Below are 24,683 nucleotides of genomic sequence, written 5' to 3'. Positions count from 1 at the left end.
CTTAAGATGTCCATGGCTAACAGCAAGCAGAAGAGGAGTAAAACCGTCCTTTTCCTGCATATTAATTCCCTCTCGCTTGCTCCTAAAACAATTATCTGCATCTGGGATCTTTTCTGCTAGCGCCCCCCCCCCCCAGCCTTATATAGCCGTTAGATTTGCACCCCCCAAAATCTGAGTTTTTGTGAATTGTAAGAGCGATATTTGCATTTCATTGAAACTAGAGTGTCTAGGTAGATTGAAGGCACTTTTAGAATAATTTCCTTAAGAAGTTTTAAAAAATCAAGCTCTTATTGTAGCCGATAACACCAAAAATGATCTAATACAGAAATTTTTATTGATGCTTACGTTATATGCAACAAATTTTGGTTGAATACGTAATACTTTCAAACCATAGCTGTGCTAGCTTTTCGTAAATGCATATTGCTTATATATGTTCACGTATAAGATTACTTAGCTTTAACAATATGTTTACACATTTATAAATGGGGGGTGCCTAACTAAGCGGGGGGGGGCGCTAGCAGAAAAGATCCTGCATCTGTTCCATCATTCCATCATTCGTTATTTCCCAGCACATGATATATGTGCTAATGTGTCGTGCTAATGTCATGCTAATAATGTCGTTTTTGGTTCATAGAGATACTTTATATTGATGATAGTAAGTCGGTGGCATGAGTATGATAGATCAAATCAAAAAGCATTAAAAACAACATCTTAGATTGCTGGCACCGCCCAAAAATATTCAAGATTTTTTTAAATCAAAAACAAACTAAAAGATGAACAAACACCATCGCGTTTATTATTAGGCAACGTCTAAAGCACGATTAATTCGTACGTTCAGATTGGATAACCAAAAAGTTGGTTAAATAGTAAACAAATCCCAGCATCATACCGGGTTTCCAAGCTCACAATAATAAGGAATACACTATTTTTTGCAATGATGAAGTGAGTTTTATGCCACAACACAAAATAAGCAATTACAGTATTCAATTTCTTGCCTCACTTTTTGGAGACATTTTACTTCTATCTATATTCTGAAATTTTAATCAAGAAAGTTATAAACCTTCAATTATGATTTCAGTTAAAAATCATTGTTTGACTTATTTTCGGTGTTGATGCGTTTTGTTTGATCACAGCATTGGTTGAGCTTTTGAGCTCAGGCTTACAAATTTATTGAAAACTATATGAAGTTACGCGTTTCTCGGTGTTGATGAAGCTATGCGTTCGCATCCGAGTCCAAAAAGCTATTCTAGCTGCTCATAATTTTCGGTTCAAAGCAAAGTCCGATATGCGTATAATTTGTTCAAATCCGATACGGGAATACTTTCTGTTTGCCCATACAAAATTTTTGCTTTATTTTGTTTTTTAGTGGACGAAAAAAATGACAAAAAGAAGGGAAAATTTAAAACATGAGAGAAACTTTTTGTTTCGATCCCTCTTGAGGGGGGGGGGGACTATATACTCAGATGGTTTTTTTTGTTCAGAAAATTTTGGCCGATCGATATAATCGTAGAGTTTTAAGTGGTATCATTAGAAAGCCCGTCCAGCGTAGAACATAGAATTCAAAGGATTTTTCGCTCTTTATAGGGAGTTATCGAGGTTTAAAGTTTTGTGAATAATAGTCGTAATTCAGCTGTTTTTATTCACATTTTTGACCAAATTTTCGTCAATTTTGACCAAACTTTCGTCAATTTTGCTAAAATATGTTAAAACTGTTAACTGTAGTGTTATTGATTTTATCTCTAAAGATAGAGGAGGGTTGCTGAATTGTTCGACAAAAATTTTTCAGCTAGATTTTATGCTAAATTTTTCAAAACTCAGACTTCTTTTGTCGAAAAAATGGCTTTTTCAGATTATTTGCTTTAAATCTGCTGGAAGCAGACGCCTTAAACCTGCGGACATGTTCTTCTTAAGCTCAAGAAAGAGCTAGTTGCACTCCCGTTGGCTTTTAGAATTTTCTGGAATTATAATTTAGCCTAACTTTTGCAAATAAAAATTCGATAATTATACAAAATGCAAAATTTTTTGACAAACTGAAAAGTTTTGTATAGAATTGATCTATTTCGCAAATTTTTCAACAAATGAGTGTTTTGTTAGACGCGCAAAAATATCTGAGCCGATTTTGATCGCACCATGGATCCTTATGATAAATTTTTTCAAAAAATTTTATTGGGGCGCGACATTTTTTTCAAAATGTTTTCGCTATGTAAATGTTTTTATGTAAATTACGGTCAAGAACTTTAAATCAGGGCTCAATTAATAACAAATGCTGTTTACAATAAACGAGACCCAACAAGGTTATTTTATGGCTTCAGAAATAAGCTCATGGTTTTTATGGCTCTGACCAACTGTTCTCGTAAACGTTTTATAGACTTCTTGAGTTTTGCCTTTACTTCTTAAACTTTTTGCAGCCGAATGACTTAGTGTCCCAAATCAAAGATCTAGTTAGCTTTTGTATAAAAAACTAGACATTTTTAGGTGTTAGCTAATGTCTTTTATGACTTTCAATATATTTGTTTTGAGAAAATATCGATAAAATTTTGATCTTTGTGACTATTTTATATTTTTTCTCTCAACTTTAGGCGCAGTCTCCGTAAAAACAGGCCAAAATCCACTTCCTGTGGGTTATAGATTCATGTCGGTAACGGTTTTTTTTCAAATAATGATTTGCTTTGTTAGTACGCGTTCTCAATTTTTCTTGTATTTTTGATACTAATTTCATTTTTTATGCTTTCTTTTTGTTTCCTTGTGGCATTATCACATTATTGACGAGTCCAATTAAACAACGGCATTATAGGCAAAAAACACAACGTTGAACAAAGTTTATATGGATATGTTAATTGTTTTTGTTAAATAGTTTATGATTTTTGTGCTGAGACACAATGATCTCGCAAACTTTTGGGGTTTTTTTTGCATATGTTTGTCTTTCTCTTCGTTGTTGTACGCCATATAACAGATAGCGATAGATTGCTTCCCCAAGACGTATAACTTGATCTAGTTAAAGATGTCAGTTTTTAGCTGTTTGTTTTAATGACTTTGAAATTAAATTAAACGAAGTTTTTTTCATCTGTCTCCTTTCTGCTTTTATTTTTGTCACCATGTAACTCAATCTCACTCATTAGAAGTCTGAATTACTCTTTTGACTCAAACATTTTTTCTATGTTGGTTATACGTTGTGACTGATTGCTTCGACCATTTAACTTCATAAAATTAGTTTTCGAGATTTCTATACTGTTCAATTTTTGGTTTTTTTTAAATGTTATCACGTCCAGGTAGTCCGAAGTAGTTTAGGTAGTCTAAGTAGTTATAAGGAAGACTCGTTAATGTTAAGAAGAAGGGAAAATAATGATTTGCACTTTATGTAGGGAAAATATTATAATTATAGTGCCTTGAACAGTGTCATGTCGTAAAATTGTTTGAAGTTTTGGCTTAATTATGTATTTGTTTTTTGTGGGCTCGTGATTTAGTCTCATTATTAACAGGTCCAATTGGCCTCCTTGAGGTTTTGATACTAAATCAATAATTTTTTGTTGTATTCCTCAGTCTGATATGACTTTTCAAAAGATTTGTTTTCAAAAATAAATTTGAGTTTTCCAGCTTCGTCTTTTCTAAATAGTTTTTCTGCCGATTTGGAATTCAGTCTCTGAAAACACAGGTCACAACCTGTTTCCCGTGAGCTATAATTTAATCTTCATAACGTTTTTAGCTTTAAACATTGTTTCTCGGCTGTGTTACTACTGTTACTACGAGACGTCAAAAATTGTTAGATTTTTATATATTTCTACATTCCAAAGGATTTTTGGTTTCCTTTGAAATTTTAGCAATAATTGTTGATCGTATTGGTTTTGAATATTTTTGCAATCGAACAAAAAATAATGACATGTCTCAATTGCTTCGTATGTATATACAAATGAATAATTTAGGGATTTTAGTTGATATATAACGACATTAGAACTGTAAAATTAATTGTTTTTTGTTTTCAAAAATGAAAAATTATTTTTGAACTTCGCACTTACTTGTGCTTTTTTGCCGAACTGTTAACCAGTCGCATTGAAGACATGTCCCATATTTTTTTCACTGAAGTATAGGTTAAATTGTTTTGTTTTGGTTTTTAACTGATGCGAGTTTGACTTTATTATGTTTTTTATTATAGACATCAGGTTTTGGTCGTAAAAAATCTTTGTTGTTTATTGAACGCTCCAATTTCGTTGGTTGTTTATTGAACACTTTGTATGTTTTTGAAAGTTTTCTATCTTTTCATCATTTGGTAGCAAGCAAAATAAGTCAAGAATGTGGATGAGCGGGTTCGGAACATTATGTGCGTACGCACTTTACCGAGCCTCCTTGTTGGTATCTATATACAAAATTGAATTTCCGGTACGCTGTAAATTATACAAATAAAATTAAATTAAAAACTTTTCAAAAAACAAGGCTGGCTTGCGTAAAAATTCGTTCAATTGAGATTTTTCTGCTAGAGATATTCTGTTCAGCTGAGCAGCACGAAAGAGTCTAAATTTTTTTGTGGAGTGCGAATTAAAAAAACGCATAACACAATGTTTCCAGAACTATTATTAGAGAAATGCGGTTTGAAACTTTTCTTATACAATTATAGTTTAACTTGGGTACCATGCAAAGCTACTAAAAGCAACAAGTTAGATTCCAAGGTGGGTAAGATAAATAAACAGAGGTAAAACTTTAGAAAATTCGCTAAACTTTCTAAAATTAAAATTTGATAAAAGTTATGGCAAAAAGATCTCTGCAAAGAAAAAATTGTAGGCCTGAAATTCAGTCACATTCGTTTGCATATTTCAAAATTCTCACAAAACTTTTAGAACATAAATCTAAATTACTAAAGCTGAGCGCAACACGGATGTGATTAAAAATTATTATTCTATGTTATCTATTTTGTTGTCTTAGTATATGAGTGAATGAGTTATTAGCTTACCTTACTAGTCATGGCGCACTTACAAACTCTAAAGCAGAATGTTGATCCAGATAAACATAGCTTGAGAATCAAATGCTGATCAACATTTCATTTTTACCTTCTCCAGTATCTTGGAAAAATTTAGAAAATGTATCATTTTTATTCTTATGTGAAATATCAAGCAGAATCAAGCAAAATCAAGTCAGATCAAACATCAAACAGAATTTACACAAATTGGGGGAAATTTATAGGAACTAATTGTTCCGACCCCTCTTGAGGGGGGGAGGAACTATATACTCAAATGGATTTTTTTTGTTCAGACAATTTTGAACGATCGATATATTCATCGTACAGAGTTGTGAGTGGTATCATTAAAAACCCGTTCAGCGTAGAATACGGAAATAAAAAGATTTTTTTTTCTGAATTATGTATTTTACAGGGAGTCATCGAGGTTTGAAGTTTTGTAAATAATAGGTGAATTTCTGTTGTTTTTATTCACATTTTCCGATATTTCGCCTGAAATATCCTCAATTTTGCAAGAAAATTGTTTAAAAAATTAAAAATAGTACTATTGAGTTCACCTTTAGAGACCAAAAAAGTATTGTTGACTATTTTGATTTAATATTTTTGGCTAAAATTTTGGCTAAATATTTCAAAATTCAAACTTTTTCAAGAAAAAAAATTGTTCGAAAAAAGCTTCTTTAGTCCATTTTGATTAAATTTGCCGAAAATACGCACACAAAAAAATCAAACACAATCTCTGTAAACTACAAAAAGAGTTAGTTTTACTTCCACTTGAGAGTAGCCTAGAATCAACATTTTGCCGTTTTTTGCTAACTTGCTCTTCGATTGCTCTTTATTAACATTTTGCTCTATGATCATCAAAACGCAAAATTTATTTTTAATCTTTTAACTGACAAATTTTAAAGATCTAAAGCATTTGAAACAATTTATTGTTCTAAATGGACAAACAGCAATAGCGGAGCCGGTTTTGGTCCAATCTTGGGCTGTTACAATTGAAAAAATAATTAGGATTGTAATAAGTCGGTCATTTTTTAAAAAACTATATTGAGTTTCTTTATTTTAATTAAAGAACAGCAGTTCACATCACAGCTCGGTGTTGATGGATCGAAATGGCTTCCTGAACAGTTTCAATTGAATGTAACTCTTTTCTTTATTGGAAGTATTATGGCTGTTTTGACTTTTGAAAATGTTTGATTTTAATTAAACAAAGTCCTTATTGAAATTTACCACTATTTTTCTCTTAAATTTTAGCTTAGTGTCAGCAAAGAAAGAATGCTTCTTCTTTTGGCAAAACTAAAACTTATGCTTTATTCTAAATATGCTTGTAAAGTTATGGTTTTAACAGGCTGTTAAGTTATGGCTGCCTTCCTGTGCTTTCTATTGAATTAAACCTAAATCCTTTTTTTACGATGTCAGGCGTTATTTTATAGTTTTTTGACTTTGATACTACTAGATAGCACAATTTTTTTGGCTTTTAGTTCTTGGCCCCTTTTTCACTTTTTTTCTCGTAATGTCACATTATGACATTATTGACCAGTAACAAATTATAATATTGGCGTTCGAAATAAAGTAGAATTGAACATATAAAAATATTGAAAGGTATAGATTATGATTTCAACGGCTTCGACATCCCTTTATCGAAGAACTAAATTGATTTTTTTTTTACAATTGTCTTTGATTGTCGCTTTTAATTCGTCCTTTAAGTCAAATGAAATTACCTTGACAGCGACAATTCTCATTGGCATTTTTTGAAGAAATAAAAGAGCCTTTATTCTGATTTGAATATGTTGCTGATGGATTTCATGACCTTGAAAACAATTGTTTTCAATAATAAAAAAACTCTTTTTAACGTTGTTTAAATTCGCATGTTGTTCTTTTTGTCTACTTGTTTTCTAGTCGCGTTAATTACAGGTTACATATTACATTGTTGTTGTCGAGGGAAGGTGCCGGTTACAAAATCTAATCTATTTTAAAAAAATTCGTTACGAATATACTGGCTTCGACACGGGTTTTTCCGCAAAAAATGTTAACTAATTTTTCATTTCTGTCTATTTTAAAATTTTTATTGTAGAAGCAAGACATAATTCGAATTTTTACAGGTCTCAAGTGCTTCCTTTGGACGAATAGACGAAAACATTTAATTTTTTTAATTTGTAGCTAATGGCTTTAATGACTTGGAAAATAATCGTTTTCGATAAATAAAGTTTCAATTGATTTTGCCCTTTTTCCTTTACATCTTTTTTTAGCTCTTCCCAATAATGAGAAAGCTCATACCACATTCTTGGCAATCGAGGAATGCTCAATTGAATATATTTTGAAGGATCAAATATGACCCTACGGCTTCGACAGCGTTTTCTCGCAAATTATAATTGAGTTTTTTTGTTGTCTCTTGTTGTTGTTTTTTTGTAACCAAAAAATAATAATTACAGGTTTTAAGGCCCTCCCATAGAGGCGTATATGATCATTAAAACTTTGGATGTTTTCCATGGCGACCTAATGGTTTTTTTGAACTAATTGTTTTTAAAAAATATAAGCCGATTTCATTTATCTTTGCTGTTTATTGTTCTTTTTTTTTCTATGTGATACCTAGTATCGTTAATTACCAGTCCAATATAAAAAGTGCAGTCAAGATGAAGTGCAAGTGTACAACATCTAATGTTTTTTTTTAAAGAATTCGTTATGAATTTAGTGGCTTCGATCGGGGTTTTTCGCACAAAAAGTAAAATAATTTTTGATTTTCGTCCCTAATTAACGTTCCTTTTGTAGACGTACAACATGTTCTAAAAAAGTAGAGGTTATAAGGGAGACGAATATACAAACCTTTTTAATTATCCCATTTTGTAGCTAATGGCTTTCATGAGTTTGAAACAAAATTCTCGAAAAAAGACAAAAGTGTAAATTAATTTTGCCCTTTCTCTTTTTCTGTTCTACTTGTTACCTGTTCTCTTTAATGAAACACCGCTATACCACATTTTGGCGTTTGCGAAAGACTCAATTGAACATATTGTGAGAGGCAAAATAGGACTTTATTATGGCTTCAATCTCGTTTCTTGCAAGTTTCAGTTGATTTTTTTTTGTTTTCTCTGTTTTTTTTAAACCAAAAAAATGATTACTGACAGGTCTTAATGCCCTGCTATAGAGGAATATGTAAGCATAGACATATAAACATATTGGATGCTTTCAATTGCCATCTAATGTTTTTCCTTACTTTAAAATAATTGTTTTTAGATTTATAAGCAATTTTTTTATCTTTCCTGTTTTTTTGTTCTTTTTTTGTCCCATATGGTCCCATATTATTTCTCGTGAAGCAAAATTTATTTTTTTTAGTTTCAGTTTTATCTGAAGCTACTTTGAGCTTCTTTAATTTTTTCTAATTGGACAAGAGTTTTTTGATGTAATTAATGTTTGTTGTTATTGTTGTTTGATTTTGTTGTTCGTCTTGACTTGATTTCTTATCAATGGCTGATCTCAACAATGTAATGCTGCTTTTTTGCTCCACTGAGTTATTTGCGTTTAAGGCGATCTTACTTCACACACTTTTTTTGAAAAATACTTGAATTTTTGTTGTTTTTATCTGTTCTTATTTGGTGGATATTTATGCCACAAATATGGATGAGCGGGGTCGGAACTTGATGTGCAAACGCACATTACAGAGCCTCCTTGTCTGATTTTCAAATTAAGGCCTTATTTACAAAATTTTGAAGTAAGGCAATTGAAACAAAGCAGTTAATTCTTTCTTGAGAGTTTTGAACCACAATATTTATTATTTAATGAGATATGTTGCTAATTTCAGTTGCAAACGAATTTTTTCCAAAAACAGCGGGAACAAAAATGGAGTTTTATACGAACCCTGACTCTATCAACTGGTTTAAGCTACGAAAAACATTAGCAGCCATCACATTTTTGTGGTCTGTTAACTGCTTAAGATCATTTCTCCATTTATCGGATCATTTCCGCTAAACCCCCCCCCCCCCCCAGTAAATTAGGCACCCCCTTTTATATGTTTAAACATTATGTATGCAATTGAGTTATTACGTATGCATATAATAGGCAATTAGAAAATACTACTAGAGCTGAGTTTTGAAAATAATATGTTTAAAAGTTTTAAAATTTTGACTGTTCTTCTGTTTAGTTCAACTGTCACCAGTCTTCTAATCTTCTGCGGACGAAACTCGAAAACAGAATTTTAGATCTAGCCATGGTCAAGGGCACGGTTTTTATCGAGCCAAACAAATTCCTGTTATTCTAACAGATATCGGTTGAGTACAGTCTTTTCATAAGTTGGGGAGGTTGAGGATGGTCAAATATTGGTTGAAGATTGTGTTTTCATAACTCGACTATGAAAATGGCATGATAGAAGAGCAAAATTTTGAAAACCTCAGTTTGGGTTAGGACTAACTTCTCAAGTAGGAACTCTGCACAGTGTACTCTGTTGAACATGACAGCTCTGTGCAGTGGAGTCTGCAGGTCTCTGTTTGTCACATTCACCACCTTCTGTTCACTCTTTGTTTCCAACAGGGCTGCAAAACACATCATAAATATAAATAAAAAGTTTAATAATAATTGTGCGGGTTTGAAAACTCTAGCATCAATTTTTCAATTAGAATTCCACTCATAAACAGCGTTTTGTTATTTAGTGGAGGATACTTTGCGGATAGCCCAGAGCCCAGGTGACGAAAAAGAAGATTTTGATCAAAAGTATCACAAAGAGCATTTTGTACTGTTTTCGCTCAGGCGACGTGGATGACAACTGTAAAAAATTGAGCTTAACAAGATCTCACACAGGATTAAAAAAGCTTACTAAGTTGGAGAGAATGCAACCAAAATTCTGCAAAATCATCAGCAAAATTTTTAAAAACTTATTTTCCGTATTTTCAACTCCGAATGGGTTAAAATCAACATTTGAAGAATGAGAACATCAGATATTATGTTTACTTAGTCACAACTGAAAACTACTTTCCTGTTGATTAATTGTCTTAGAAGATTAATTATTTAGACTAAATTTTTGAGAGGAAAATGAGAAATTCAAAATTACTAATTTTCTCTAATTAAACTTTGCTCTGGTTAGCTGTCACAGTCTTGAGCTGTACATTGATGTGATATTGAGACCCCTGCAAAAAGATCTTGATTGTCGGATGGCACATTTTTTAAAGAAATTTGTAACCTTTTGGTTACGTCTCACGCCAATGCGGTTTTCCACATTTTTTGCACTTTGAGGGTATTTCTAAAATGCAAAATTAATGAGAAAAAAAGGAACCCCCGAGAAGTTGGGTCTTGTTAAATTGTTAAAAGACTAATAGGATACTGTTTTGGCGCAAAATTACTAATATGAGGTAAATGTTGTGCGAGTTTTTAAAAGTTATAAGCAGCCGGTGATGCAATACGGGGTCTGAGCGTATGGATCGACGACAAAAAGATTGCTTTTGGTCATATGGACGACCAAAAGCAATCAATTGGTTAAAGCTACTTTATTAGTGAAAATAAATTTACCACTGTCAAAAGCTCCACGTCTTTGAGCTGCTGAATGTGTTAATTAAAAAGCTACTCCAAGAATGCATGGTTAAATATTACATAGTAACAGAGTAAATCAGCAATGAATCATGAAATCTCAATTCTGAATTTTTATAATTGCCATAGTCTGATCATGTTACTTTTTGCTATGTCAAGACAAAAAATGAGACAAAAAAATTTGCATCTCTGAAAAGTCTCTGAACAGCCGAAAAGACCAGACTTATTTTATCATGCGCAGTGCATTTTTTCATTCTGTAAAAAGCAAATAATTATTTAATAATAATAATAATAATTAATTTATAATAATTAAAACATACCCGGCAGATTGCCGGAAAATAGCCGCCGTTGATTCCAATAAGCATGATTGGGATTGAAATAACAGAAGATATTGAAAAAAAAAAAAGATTTTTGTACAAAAACATTTTTTTTAAGTCCGTATTATTTTGATGGCATTTCGTAGTTGAACATACTTCTGTTTCATAGAGAGAGGCTACAGGGGTTACCATCAATACCAATAAGCATTAGAGAGAGGTAACTAATACTTATAGGACCGACGTTCAAATAGCGGGCATCTAAAATTGGGCTTTATGGGTTTATCCCGTTTCTATTTCTGACTTCAATTTTTTATACTGACTCTGTTCATTTTGAATTGCTTTGCTGAGCAACTGATGTTCAAAATCACTTTTAGCAGAATGAGAGAAGAGAGAAACTAGCCTAGAGAAGTCAAAAAGATTTCACGCAAAATGTTGAAAAGGCGGCAAAATGAGGTAAAGCGAAACATTTTTTTATTCGACGAAGTAAAAAAAAAATAGGAGCGCTATAATAGCCGGCTGAGAAGATGAGGGCGGCTATTAATAATTAATTAATAATAATAAACTAATAGGTACAGAATATTAATTAAAAAAATTAATTTCAGCCCGTTGGTTTTGCGGTCGATGTGAATTTCACTAATCGCAGAACAATTGCGTGCTCAACCTATGGAAGGACTTTAAAATAATATCAAAGAAGCTGAGCTCGACTTAGGAACAAAAATTTAACTATTATATTGGACCGTGTCTTTACAGTCAAAGTTGTCCTAAGTTAGAGATTCCTTGTGCTGCTAAACTTAAGAGAAAATTCTGAAGTAACTCATGTTCCTTTCCAACGGTGCAATTTTATAAATTTGGACGACATTCAGTTAGATCTTGATATTTTTAACATAAACCTGTCAAGACCAAATGGATATCAGAAAAAATATTGCGAGAAAATATTTCTCATCAAGGATTATGCAAGAATATTTATCATGGCAGATCATGCGAGAAAAATTAACGCGATCTTACAATACAAAATTTCATCTTGAAAATTTCATCTTGAAAGATTTTTGCACATACTGAGTCTGTCCGCATCCTTCCCGCTGACAAGAACCCAAAAGGCATCTCTCAACGACTCTAAATTTCATGTCAATTCATTGTTTATTGAGACTACAATTTAAACCAAACAGTGAAACCAAATATTAAGACTGAAAAAACAAATCTTAGCTAAACTAAAACTCGTTTGTCTACGCAGAAACAAAACTTAAGTTACACCACTCTCCTGAAAAAATCAATAAGACATATCCACGAGGAGTTTTTCTCAACTTCATTCTTGAAATTGCAGAAAAAGTAATTAGTGCTTTTTTAAGAAAAAATGTTGCTTTCAGCAACTATACTGCTTAAGTCGCAAATTTGAAGTTCCTTTGTCTATTAAGAAGCAAACTTAAGTTATATCACTAACCGTGATCAAATATGGCCTCCATCATGGGCAGCTCTCCATTCTGTGCTGCCAAGTGGATTGGGTAGTACATGTTGTCCAATTGGATCTCCATTGCACTCGCTCCTATAACAAACAACAAATCAAAAAATTTTTACGATAACAACAATTAAGTTGTCTTAATTCTAGCAATTTTGGTCAATCATGGCGCTATATCAGTTCATACAGTTGTCCTGCATGTGCACAATCGAGCCTTCAATTTACTCAGATATGAACCCATAAAATCATCATTCAAGAAGTCAAACTCAATCAAACTGTCAGACAAACTGAAACTTAGACGGCCGTTTATTTCCTAAAAGTTCGCACAAATTCCTATATCTTGATTCATATTGTACACTCTCATCCAAACAGTTCCGTAATAATTGCCATAGCTTTCTGGAAAGCAAATGCATAGTAAAAACTTATTTCCTTATTGCAAAAAAATATCACCAGTACACCTGTTTTGTCAACTGGGACAAAATCTCCACAAAAATTGGACTCCTCAAGGCTCTAATTCCTGTTAAATGGCCTTATATCTATCATCAGTTAGGTCAAGGATAACTGAAAACAAAGCAAGCGCTGAAGCAATAAATAACATGTACAATTGGAACCGCTCGCCAGACATTAATGATGGGGAACAATTATCGCGAGAAAAAAACTCTCGAATTTGATACCTCATTATGTGGGAGTTTCCTTCTTAGAACTGTCACTGTTGGCATGAACGATCTCAATTATCCTATATTAGTCTCACCCATGATTTGGAGAGTTTTTCAATAAATTAATTTAGACATATTTTTGATATCAAATTTCTTCAGAGTCATAATATACGTAAATGCTAATGTCTTTGTCTTTTTAGACAGCAATTAGAAGTCCGATATACCTCTATGCAATTATTTGCCAATTAGTTTTCGTTCCTTTCTGTCAATTTAGGATGTTGTTAAAATGTAAGGCGAAAAGAGTTATAAATTCGGAAAAGAGCAATTTTAATCTTATGTGGTTTGTTTAATCTAAGTTGCTGAAATTAGGGGCAAGAGCAGCTATCATAAATTTGAGAATTTCAGGAAGTATTGGTTCTTTTTGAAATGGAATTCCAATTCTCAATCACCTTTGGGGACTTGGTTTATTTTTGACTAATTTTTTGAATGAAGGATTTTAAATAGAAAAAAAGTAAGTAGAGCTCAAAAACGTACAGCATGCATAATTTGCCAACTAACCCATAATTTGTTTGTTCATAATGCCAACTTTGAATGAGAATTTTGCCAAGTCATTCTACTCGCAAGACTTATTCAAAACCACAATCGCAAAAATTTTAATGCTTGGTGTTGGGTTATGGACTTTCGCAAGCGGAATAAAAAAGCGTTTTTAACTAAGTAAAAGAATTAATTTCTCAAAAATGAGAGAATAAAATGATATTTTACAGTAGAATTTAGAGATTTACAGGAGAGATCTGATTATTAGATCAAGATGGTGGTTTGAATTTGGGGATGAAAAAAGACTCAAAAATCAGCTGTATATATACCCATTATCAGTGTGAAAAAGTCAAAATACAAAACTAATCTTAGCACGGTGATTTATAGTGGGGGTCGCAAGGGTTACCCAATATGGTTTGCTTCTGCAAATCAGTCGCAATGGGAACCATAAATGGAATGCATTTGCACCTTTCTAAGAATTCATTCACACTTCCGGAGATATCATCATCATTTAATACATGCTGGGAAGATTTTACATCAATTAATCTAACTCTAATAATAGTTATCTAGATTCACCAATTTGAACCGAATACTGATTCTAAGCACCATTCCTTGACGATTCATTTATATAATTTCTTTGATCGAAGTCATATTGCTTGTCTTTCTAATCTGGTAAGTCAAACTTTCTTTCTAATTCTCACTAAGTTTAGGACTATAGTTTGATCGATATTCTAACACCCCCACTCAGACTTGAGCTGATTGCGTAGAGTCTGTTCCCATCAAAACTGCTCTGAATGTTTCCACTTTCGAAACGGGTAAGGACTTTGTGAAGATGTCCGCTGCCATTTTGTCTGTAGGGACGTAATGAATTGAAATAGTCCCATCCTCCGTCTTGTCCCGGATGAAGTGAAACTTTGTTTCGATGTGCTTGCTCCTTTTGTGCATGACTGGGTTTTGGAAGAGTCTGATACAACTTTGGTTGTCTTCTCCAATTGCTATTGGAGGTTTCTGTTGGTTGCCAAAATCCTCTAGAAGTTGTTTCAGGTAGAGTGCTTCCTGAACTGCTGCTGCCATGCCCTGATATTCTGCTTCTGATGAAGAAAGAGCAACTGTGGACTGCTTCTTGACACCCCAGCTGAGTGCTGCGCGACGTCCGTTGAGCTTGAAGTAATAGCCCGCTGTTGATTTTCTGTCGTTCACGTCTCCAGACCAGTCTGCATCACTTTCCCCCACTAAATCATAACTAGCCTCTTTTGTGTAATTAAGTTTTAAACCTTTTGAACCTTGAAGATATCGCAGAAGTCGTTTTCCGCACATCCAGTGTTGATTGGTAGGTGCATTCATGTGTCTGGACAGAATGTTGACTGTGAACATGATGTCTGGCCTCGTCTGTTTGGCCAGATACCGAAGTGATCCAACCAAGCTTCTGTAGATCCTCTGGTCCATTTCTTCGTCTCCGTTCTGTGCTGTCTGAAGTTTCAAATTCAAATCAGCTGGAGTTCTTGAGGGTTTGCTTTGATCTATTTGAAACCGCTCAAGCATTGTTTCTATGTAGCGTTCTTGGTCGACTGTGACTTTGCCCTCTTCTCGTCTGATTCTTAGACCCCGAAACCAGTGTAGTCTCCCTCTGTCTTCCATGTGAAAGGTTGCTTCTAGTGCCTTCTTGACATCAGAGACCACTGTCATAGTTCTTGATGCTACTATGATGTTGTCAACCCAGACCAAGATGAAGATGTGATCCTCTGCCTCTGATCTTGCGAACAAGCAGTGATCGTTCCTGCTTCTGGTGAACCCCTGTCTCAGTAGGAAGTTTGCCAGCTCTTTGTACCAGTTGTTAGCAGCCTGTTTCAAACCATAAATTGATTTATTTACTCTACATACTAACTTCTCCCCATCTGATATGCGTTTTACAAACTCCTGTGGCTGTTCCAGATACACTTCTTCCTCGATTGGTGAGTGCAGGAAAGCAGTCTTGACATCAAATTGGTGCATCACATGGCCCTGCTTCGCTGATAGCTGAAGTAGAATCCTGAATATCTCTGGCTTGCAGGTAGGCGCAAAAGTCTCAAGGTTGTCCAGTCCTTCCACTTGTTTGAAGCCTTTTGCCACATAGCGCGCTTTGTATTTGTCCACTTGACCACTGGGTCCCAATTTCACTTTGTAGACCCATTTGCCCGGTATGACGTCCCTGTCTATGGGTGGTCTCACTAGGTTCCACGTCTCGTTGTCTTGGAGTGCCTTGACCTCGTCCTTCATTGCCCGGTGCCACTGGTCCCAATCGTCACCTTGCTTGGCTTCGTAGACTGTTTTGCGGTTCCACATAGTCGCCCTCAGTCACAGCAAGATGGGTCCTAACTTCTCCAAAAAATTGCGGAACATTCCTTGCTCGTGTCCCTTGTCTGGGCTCTGCTCTGTCCGCGTGTTCCAGTGCATCTTCATTGAAACCAACTGTCTCTAACTGTGATAAGTCTTCTGTGTCACTGTCTTCCAGTGACTCTGAGTCTCTGTGACTCCCTCTTGTTGCCGTAGATCCTTCATCTAGTGCTGTTTCTCCAACAACCGAGGCCTCTTGTCTCAGTGTTGTTTCTTGAGTATTCACGCTCCCTGCGTCATGCCACTCCTCCTTTATTGCAGTAGATGTGTGCTGTCGTTCTCTGTTGTCATCGTCTTGATGACCATCATCTGGGTTCCAAATTCCCAGTTCCGACCCATCATCTAGTAGGTCAGCCGTTTTTTTGTTGTCAGGGATTGAGCCCACTTCAGACTCCTTGATGATCACATCTCGAACTGCCATCACCTTGCGTGTGTTGGGTATGTACACCAGGTATCCGTTTTCTTCTTCAGTGTAACCCACAAACTTTCCTTCCAGTGCCTTGGGTTAAAGTTTGCTGACTTCTCTGTCCCTCTTCCTCATGAAGACTGTGCAACCAAAAATAGATAATTTACTAATTGGAAGCTTAGGTTTTATACCTCTCATCAGCTCTGCTGGGCATTTTTCTTCTCCTCGTCTCATAACCAAGTTTTTGATCCTTGCTGCGTGAAGAATTGCTGCTTCTCACATCATCTTGGGAAGTTCTGAGTCAATGAGCAAACATCTTGCCGTCTCCAGCAGTGTCCTGTTGCACCTCTCAGATAACCCATTCTGTTGTGTCGTCTCTGGTATGGTCTTTTCCTGTAGAATGCCTGCATCTAAGCAGTACGTCTTGAACTGCTCTGAGATAAACTCCTTCGCATTGTCTTGCCTCAGCTTTTTGGGCGTCCCCACACTGAGAACAAATTTCTTCAGGCTGGCCAATGCTTCACTCTTTGCCTTAAGCAATTCCACAAACACAAACTTCGTGTACTGGTCTGCAAACACTATGCAGAACCGGAACCCTGACAGTGACTCTACTCTGAAAGGTCCCATCACGTCTGTGAACACCCTTTCAAGCTTCTCTTCTGCTTGGGTCTCTGCCACTCTTGGTACTGGAGTCTTTGTGATCTTGGCCAATGCACACACATTGCATACATCATCGAGTTCCCCCACTGTCTCTGGTGCAGTCCTGACCACATCCGCTTGATTCAAATGACCCAATCGTCTGTGCCACTTCCTTGCACTGTCAAGTTTCACGCTGTTAGAACTCATCTTGAATTCTAGAACGCTGCAGGGTAAGTAAAACAAATTATTTTCTTGTGTTAGTTTTACCCGAGTTCCCTTCTGGAGTTTCATGCAGCTGTTTCCTCTCTCGAAAGTGAAACTATGTCCCCACTCCGTGCATCTTGAGACTGATAGGAGGTTTGAAGAACAGTCTGGCATACACAGAACATTTTGGAGTTCGCATTGGAATTCCCCTTTGTTTGATGGTATGCTGATCCTCACACAGCCTCTGCCCACCACTCTGGAAGCCTCTCCGTTGGGATTGCTGACCACTGATTGAATGGACACAAAGTCCAGGAATTCATCGATGTTCGTCACTATGTGATCTGTACAACCACTGTCCACTAGCATGCCTGCTGTCTTCCACTGGGTAAGAGCTGTCCAGCATTCCTCGTCTGGTGTAGCCAATGTTGGAACCATTGCCACTGACTCATGTTTGCCTCCATCTCTTTGTCTCTTGCATGCCCTGTCTAGGTGACCCTTCTCACCACACTTGCTGCATTGTGCTGTCTCCTTCTTCCTGCAGTCATTAGCAAAGTGTCCAGGGATCCCACACACAAAGCAGTTTCCTTTCTTGGGTCCCTTCTTGAAGTCACGCTTCACTGCCAGTGCCACTGAACAACTTTGTCCCATGTGTCTCTGCACCGTGCTCTCATGAATGTTCTGCAGCCTTTTCCTCAACTCTGTGAAGTTCGTTGCCGGGTTGAAGCTTTCCTGTATAACAAAAATTTCATACCTCATTGGCAGACCATTGAGGACCAAGGCGTTGAAGAGGGTCTCTGAGACCACTTCCCTGCTTCTTGTAGCCTTGTGAGCAACTCATGTCCTCTGATGAAGAAGTTGTCCAAATCCTCAGAATCCTCGAGCTGCAGTCGAGCAAGCTGTGCCACTAAAGTCACCACTGTCGGCGTCTCCACACTCTGAAATCTCTCTTGCAAAAGCTTCCAAGCCTTTGCTCCATCTCCAATGCCATCATCTCCCACACAGTCATGTCTCATCAGCATGAGGGTTGTTGCATCTAGAGTCAGTGCCAGATGGCACCACACATTGTTCCGTTTCTCCTTGATGTCTGCAACTTCCTTCTCATATGCATCCTTCAGCACCTTGTGGTTCTTCTTCTCATCATTGGTTGCCCCATTGGCCAGTGGCGCAGGCTCATTGGGTTGCTTCTCTGTCCCCAGTAGTGATTTGTAGAGTCCCTTCGTCTGCATCATCGCCACAAATCTTGTGCTCCAGATTGGAAAGTCCTGCGCCTTTCCTGTGTAGGTCAGCAGCTTCACTGTCTGTTGATCCATTGGAGTTTGAGCAGGCAAAACAGTTGTGAAAAGAAAAGGTACTAAGCGGAAAAAGATTATGACTGTCAACAACAAATTAGTTTTGTTTTGGAAAATAATTTTATGACTTAGAAAATCGCTGGGCCTATAACCTGTTGTGTTATGGACTTTCGCAAGCGGAATAAAAAAGCGTTTTTAGCTAAGTAAAAGAATTAATTTCTCAAAAATGAGAAAATAACAAAATGATATTTTACAGTAGAATTTAGAGATCTACAGGAGGGATCTGATTATTAGATCAAAATGGTGATTTGAATATGGGGATAAAAAGGACTCAAAAATCAGCTGTATATATACCCATTATCAGTGTGAAAAAGTCAAGATACAAAACTAATCTTAGCACCGTGATTTATAGTGGGGGTCGCAAAGCTTACCCAAAATGGTTTGCTTCTGCAAATCAGTCGCAAAGGGAACCATAAATGGAATGCATTTGCACTTTTCTGAGAATTCATTCACACTTCCGGAGACATCATATTCATTTAATACATGCTGGGAAGATTTTACATCAATTAATCTAACTCTAATAATAGTTATCTAGATTCACCAATTTGAACCGAATATTGATTCTAAGCACCATTTCTTGACGATTCATTCATATAATTTCTTTGATCGAAGTTATATTGCTTGTCTTTCTAATCTGGTAAGTCAAACTTTCTTTCTAATTCTCACTAAGTTTAAGACTATAGTTTGATCGATATTCTAACACTTGGTGCCAACTCGCGTTCGATAAGGCACTTAGGAAAATAAACTAAAATTCAGCTCTCTCGGCTCTGTCCCTTGTCAGATCTGTAGATTAAAAGACAATTACAAAAAAAGTCATTGATATTTATGTTGAATCCTTTCATCTGATTATTGTTTTTGTGCGTTTCAGGTGGTCAACCTTAGCAGTTTCACTTTTGCGAGCAATTTTTTCAAGATTATAAAAATAAAGTGAGTAAAAGTTAACTTTTGAAAATCCAAATACATGCAATAGATTGCAAATTTACAGCAAAATATAGCTCTGCTAAATAGAATACAACCAAAAATGGAAGTTAAGTTGACACGTTTATGGTTGTTAATATACAACTGATGCCGGCTCTTTTCTCTGACTGAGTGGTTTCTGTTCTCTTGATCTTTTTCAGGTTACTAGGTATTTCTGGAAAATAAATTATAAAGCGTTAAGTGAGCTTAATACACTTCAGAATCGAAACCAGACCCTTAAAACTACTCATTTTTTTCATGCAACTTAAACGATTAATCTGCTGATGCAAGACGAGTTTCTAGGCAACTTAGAGAGTCCTGAAACGTTTAGCTTAATTTTTAAATGACGTGAGATTGAAAACCAATTGAAGCAGTGTCTGAGTTTAGAATTTCCAGAGCTAAGTGAAATTCTGCGTACATTTAGAATAAATTTGCAGCTTGCACAGTGATAAACTTAACTCGATGGATTGGAAATCATTTCTTTTGGAGATAATTGGCTGATTTTTTCCATCTGGGTGAACTAGTTATATTATTTTTTGTAAATAATAGTGCCAATGAAAAATTTGCGGCAAAATGAAAGTTCGCTGAAACTTGAAATTTTATACATCTGAAGGCCAAAAAATTGTTTGTTATCCTTTTGCCAGATATTCAGAATTAAGAGAACTATAATTTATTCTGCATAAAGCAATCGACAAAAACTTATGAATTCTCAAGAAATAAATCATTAATTTTGCTCAAGTTCCGCTGCAAACCAAATTTTGCTCCAAAAATCTCAATATAGTTTAAGAAAAAAATAGCTGGACAAAGCTAGCAAGTTGGAGGACATATAATTTACTGTTTTGCATAATTTTAATTTAAAGTTATCATATCCAAATTCAACAACATTGTTTCAACATGAAATGCCATGATAACAACAGTTCAAAGAATCCCTTGGATTTTTTTCTCTGCGATGAAACTTTTCCGTTCAGAGAGCTTCATTTTGTTGATGTTTAAAGTTTCGCTATACCTAAGAACTGAAGTTTCTATTTCGTCTTTTTAAAACAATTTATATAGTGGAGCATGAGAGCTAAAATTTAGGTCAAAAATCTAGGAATGCAATTTAAAACGTTTCCAAAATAACCAAAAAATTATGGTTTTGAAACAAATTTGAATCGTTTATGTTCATACATCATTTTATCTCAATTTAGATTTTTTCTTTTTTGTTATATAATGAAAAATTAACATGATTTAAAACAGTGCTATAGATAGCTGGAATTAAATACCGAAACCCTGCCACCTATCTGTGGAGCTCTAAATATTACAAATGGTCTGGAAGCGCCACTAAACATACCAGTTTTGGGAGGTAAAACAAGGAAACCAAAACTTAGCTACCAAACAAAATGAATACTCGCAAATCAACCAGAATTTTTCTCCGTTTTCCAATTTATTATAATAATAATTGTTAAAAATAGTTTTTTCTATGCATTATAAGTTTTCAAATCAAAACACGGTTCTAGAAGAAGGATCAGATTGAACCCAAACACCTTCAAAGAGATCTGACATCAGAAAATTTAGCTTATCTGGGAAAAGTTTCCGACCTACAGCGACATGTCGTCTTTTTGGAATTAGTAACAATTTGCTCCCTATGTTGCATTTGAACATCTGGACTAGTTCCAAAAAGGCTGAGGATATATTACTGTAGCTTCCAAAAAAATCCAGTCTTGCTGGATGTGCTAAATTTTTGGGAGATTGCTTTGAGGGCGTTTGCATTCAATTCTCCCAGTTTCAAAACGTACCGTTTTCGAGGAGAACTTTTGCCGCCGATAACTGATTGCTAGACACAGCGATGTGCAGGGCTGTCTCCATTGATTTGTTTCGCATTCCCAGAAACTAAACAATAAAAACGGCGTTTCGTATCGTTTAAAAAAGTCATTGGGAATAGCCGAGGCTACGTGGTCAAAGTATTTAGTACCTTTATTTGGAAAATATCAATAGGATATCTTTGAACCGAATTTTATCTCCAATTATTTTCACGGTGCTTTTGAAAAACGGCAAATTTCTGAATCAGTTTGTTTTGTTTCCATAAATGCATACAGGCTGTAACAAACTATAACATCAAAACTGTGCACTAAAAACTGAGGCATGCAAAACAGACTAAGTAGCCGAAAATTTGTGCGTCAATTATTTATCAAATGCTGATGGATACTATCAACTATCAAAAGAAACTAACTATTGAATACCCAGGTCGAGGTGTGCGTCAATGATCAGACAATTAAACTAGACCACCCCGATTACACAGGATGAGGTCCCCGGCCATAAACAGGTATGGTGCCAAATGAAAACAGAAACTTTGTCCAGACTATGAGCTCGGTCGCACCGGACCGCCATGACGGCCCAAGTCCAGTCGGTCCAGACCTGTCTTGGGTCGAGGGCCTCAATCTATTTATCTACTATTTTAGGCTAATCATATGAAGTCATAATGGGCTTAGTGATGGACATACGATGATTGCATGATACAAATGAATTGCGAAAAAATGTTCATTTGTTTTTCACATATTGACCCGTATGATACAAGATTGTTCAGCCCGGGTAGTGGTTACAAACTGCTGCATACATCATTCGAATAGTGAGTATGTCTACTGCAAGACTTACCTCTTTCAAATGCGATTGCCCTTTCTGCGTGAAAAAGATAATATAACTGACAATGCTAATGTGGTAAAGAAAATACGTTTCAGGTGGCTTTCGTAAAAATATTCGCTATTTGCTCCTTTTGACAATAAATGAAAATAGTTCTTTGCAGCTACAATGTATCAAACATCAAGCAAACAAGGCCTGCAAAGCCACCCTCCCCCCTCCCCAGACCCCCCCCCCCCCCCCCCACCCACACACACTAACAAACACACGCACACACACAAACACACACACAAAACACACACATACACACACATACACACAAACACACACACATACACACAAACACACACACACACACACACACACACACACACACACACACACATACACAAGCACAAACACACACACGCACACACACATACACACATACACACAAACACACACATACACACAAACACACACACACACACACACACACACACACACTCACATACACAAGCACAAACACACACACGCGCACACACATACACACACGCACGCACACGAAATGTACCCTCTTTTCGTGATTGTTTTTGTGAAGAAATGAACAATGATCAGTGTTGGATGCGAGAAGGAAAAAGTAATGATGTAGGTTGGCTATAAACAAAAATTTTCAATTTTATATGAAGTTGTAAAAAAAGTAATTAAAGTTGAACGCTTAAATTTCATCAGAAAAGTTTATTAATTTATATTTATCCACTGCACTTTGTTCAAATTAGCGATTTAGTTATCTAGTACACAACTTCAGGCCAGTTTATTGAACCACTGAAATATACTGAAAATGCGTATGTTGTGCAAAGGAGTAATAGAGCAACGTTTTTGCTCTTCTAGCAAAATTTGAGGGGTATTCACCTCAAAAACAGTTTAATGTAAGTTATATTTAAAATATCTAAACCCAATAATCGATTAATAAATTATGTTGCAGAAAAAGCGTCATCTTTAATTGGACGTGGCTTTTCAAACAGTTTATTTAAATACCCGCACTCTCCGTTTTTACCTGAGAAAAATTAGGTAAAATTTTTCAAGTCGCTCTCTGTCCTGGACTGATTTTTTGTGTTATCTACATTCATTTTCCCAGTATAGCAGCAAAATCCTCCCTAGATATCTTTTCTGCACATAAAACCCCAGGCCTAGGAACAGACTTATGAAAAGACAATGCTCGACCAAAATGTATTATGAAAAGACAATACTCGACTCAGTTCAGCTATGAAAAGATGGTAGCTGGACTCTAAATCGTGTTGAACTTTAGCTCCACTCACATATCTCTCAATAGATTTTAACTTGACCTAAAATTTTCTCGAAAAATTTTAGCTGGACCCAAAATTTTACAAAAATCTTTAGCTTGACCCACAGTTAGGGCTGGAGTTAATCTCGACCCAATGTTTGCAAAAAGGACTTTAGCTAGACTCATAAAGGTTTTTCATTGTCCAACTAAAGTCTTTTCATAACCAATTACAGTCGAGCAAGGTCTTCTCATGGGTCCATCATTTGTCTTTTCATAAGTCTGCTTTTTTGCCTCTAAAGTTTTACGTGCAACTTTTTCGTTCATTATTGATTATAATGTAGTCAGCGTGTATGCTACTTTATTTTTTACAGTTTTCAAGAACCATAAAGCCATCAAAAATCTTCATTGTTTTTGGAAAACGGTAGTTCATATTTTTGGAAGGGAACACAAACTTAACAACGCCACACTTTTGTCATGGCTAACGGGAACAGGACAGTTACACTGAAGCTACCTGGTTTCATAAAGGGAAAAAACTAAAGTTGGACCCATGAAAAGACCATATGAAGAGACTCTAGCTGGACTTAAGAAAAAATATTAGCTGGACCTTTACTAGTTTCTGGACCGTGTAATTCCAGTCAATATTGCCCCCCCCCCCTACCTACTAGACTTTTAAAGTCTTTTCATTAGTCGAGGTCTAGACCTGAGCTGTCCAACTTATTGGGAGAACTGGCTGCAAAAAGTTGCTTTGATTTGGAAACTGTTTTCAAATAAGAAAAAAAACAATTTCAACAATTCGATTTGTCCTGCTTCAGTTTTCTGAAACATTAAGACATTTATAGAATTATTTGATCAGAATTATTAAAATTGAATTGTTAATGCTAGTATTATTTTTTATTTCACTATTAAAACCATTATCAGAAAACATCTAATACTTCATTCGCACAAGCGAAGGAAAACGTAAGTATTTGTTCACGGGAAAAAAAACTTGGGACTGAAGAAAAAGTTTTAAATTTTGTGCTATTTAAGTAAATCTACTAAGGTTGTTTTGGAAATGATACCAAGGTCAACCTTGAAAAAACTGCCTTGTATTTTTTGCCATCCTTTTCTTGGCAGCATTTCATTTTCAGCAGTGTTACTTTTCATTAAAAATATGAATTGCAAAAGCCTAGCTTTTTTCCAAACCAGTGTAACCGAACGGAGCGAATGTAGTGAGTGTAATGGTTTGGGGTTTCACGGGTCAAGCATTTCAAGCCTTCACAGCAAAATATTGAAATAAATGGAATGAATTATTGTACGAATCGCGGTAAATTTTTTAACCGCAATTTTGGTATATTTTTAAGTGATTTTTAGCAATGACACTCCACCATGGCTGTTACTTACATAAGTTAGAAGTTGTTTGCTTCTAGTCTTGACTGCACTCAGCAACATAAAGATTATTTCACTCTTTTCACTCGCAGCTGCCATG

The 24,683-nt window shown here is 35.6% G+C and overlaps 1 protein-coding gene across 1 annotated transcript; it reads right to left on the bottom strand.

Annotated features, from left to right (window-relative positions):
* On the bottom strand, positions 1 to 24,677 carry LOC142358403 (palmitoyltransferase ZDHHC13-like; the record flags this gene model as incomplete). Its single annotated transcript, XM_075409809.1, has 6 exons — positions 24,599 to 24,677; positions 21,973 to 21,996; positions 21,117 to 21,210; positions 12,209 to 12,310; positions 9,345 to 9,465; positions 1 to 82 (listed from the first exon to the last, which is right to left on the bottom strand). Coding segments are annotated over exons 1-6 (471 nt in total), but the record flags the coding sequence as incomplete, so codon positions are not given.
* Between the last annotated feature and the right edge of the window lie 6 nt (positions 24,678 to 24,683).

The sequence above is a fragment of the Convolutriloba macropyga genome, unplaced genomic scaffold (genome assembly GCF_964194025.1).
Source record: "Convolutriloba macropyga unplaced genomic scaffold, txConMacr16.3 SCAFFOLD_2694, whole genome shotgun sequence".
In the NCBI taxonomy this organism is placed as follows: domain Eukaryota; kingdom Metazoa; phylum Xenacoelomorpha; order Acoela; family Convolutidae; genus Convolutriloba; species Convolutriloba macropyga.
Note: the sequence above shows the minus strand (reverse complement) of the source record. Positions and strands in the feature narration are given on the sequence as shown.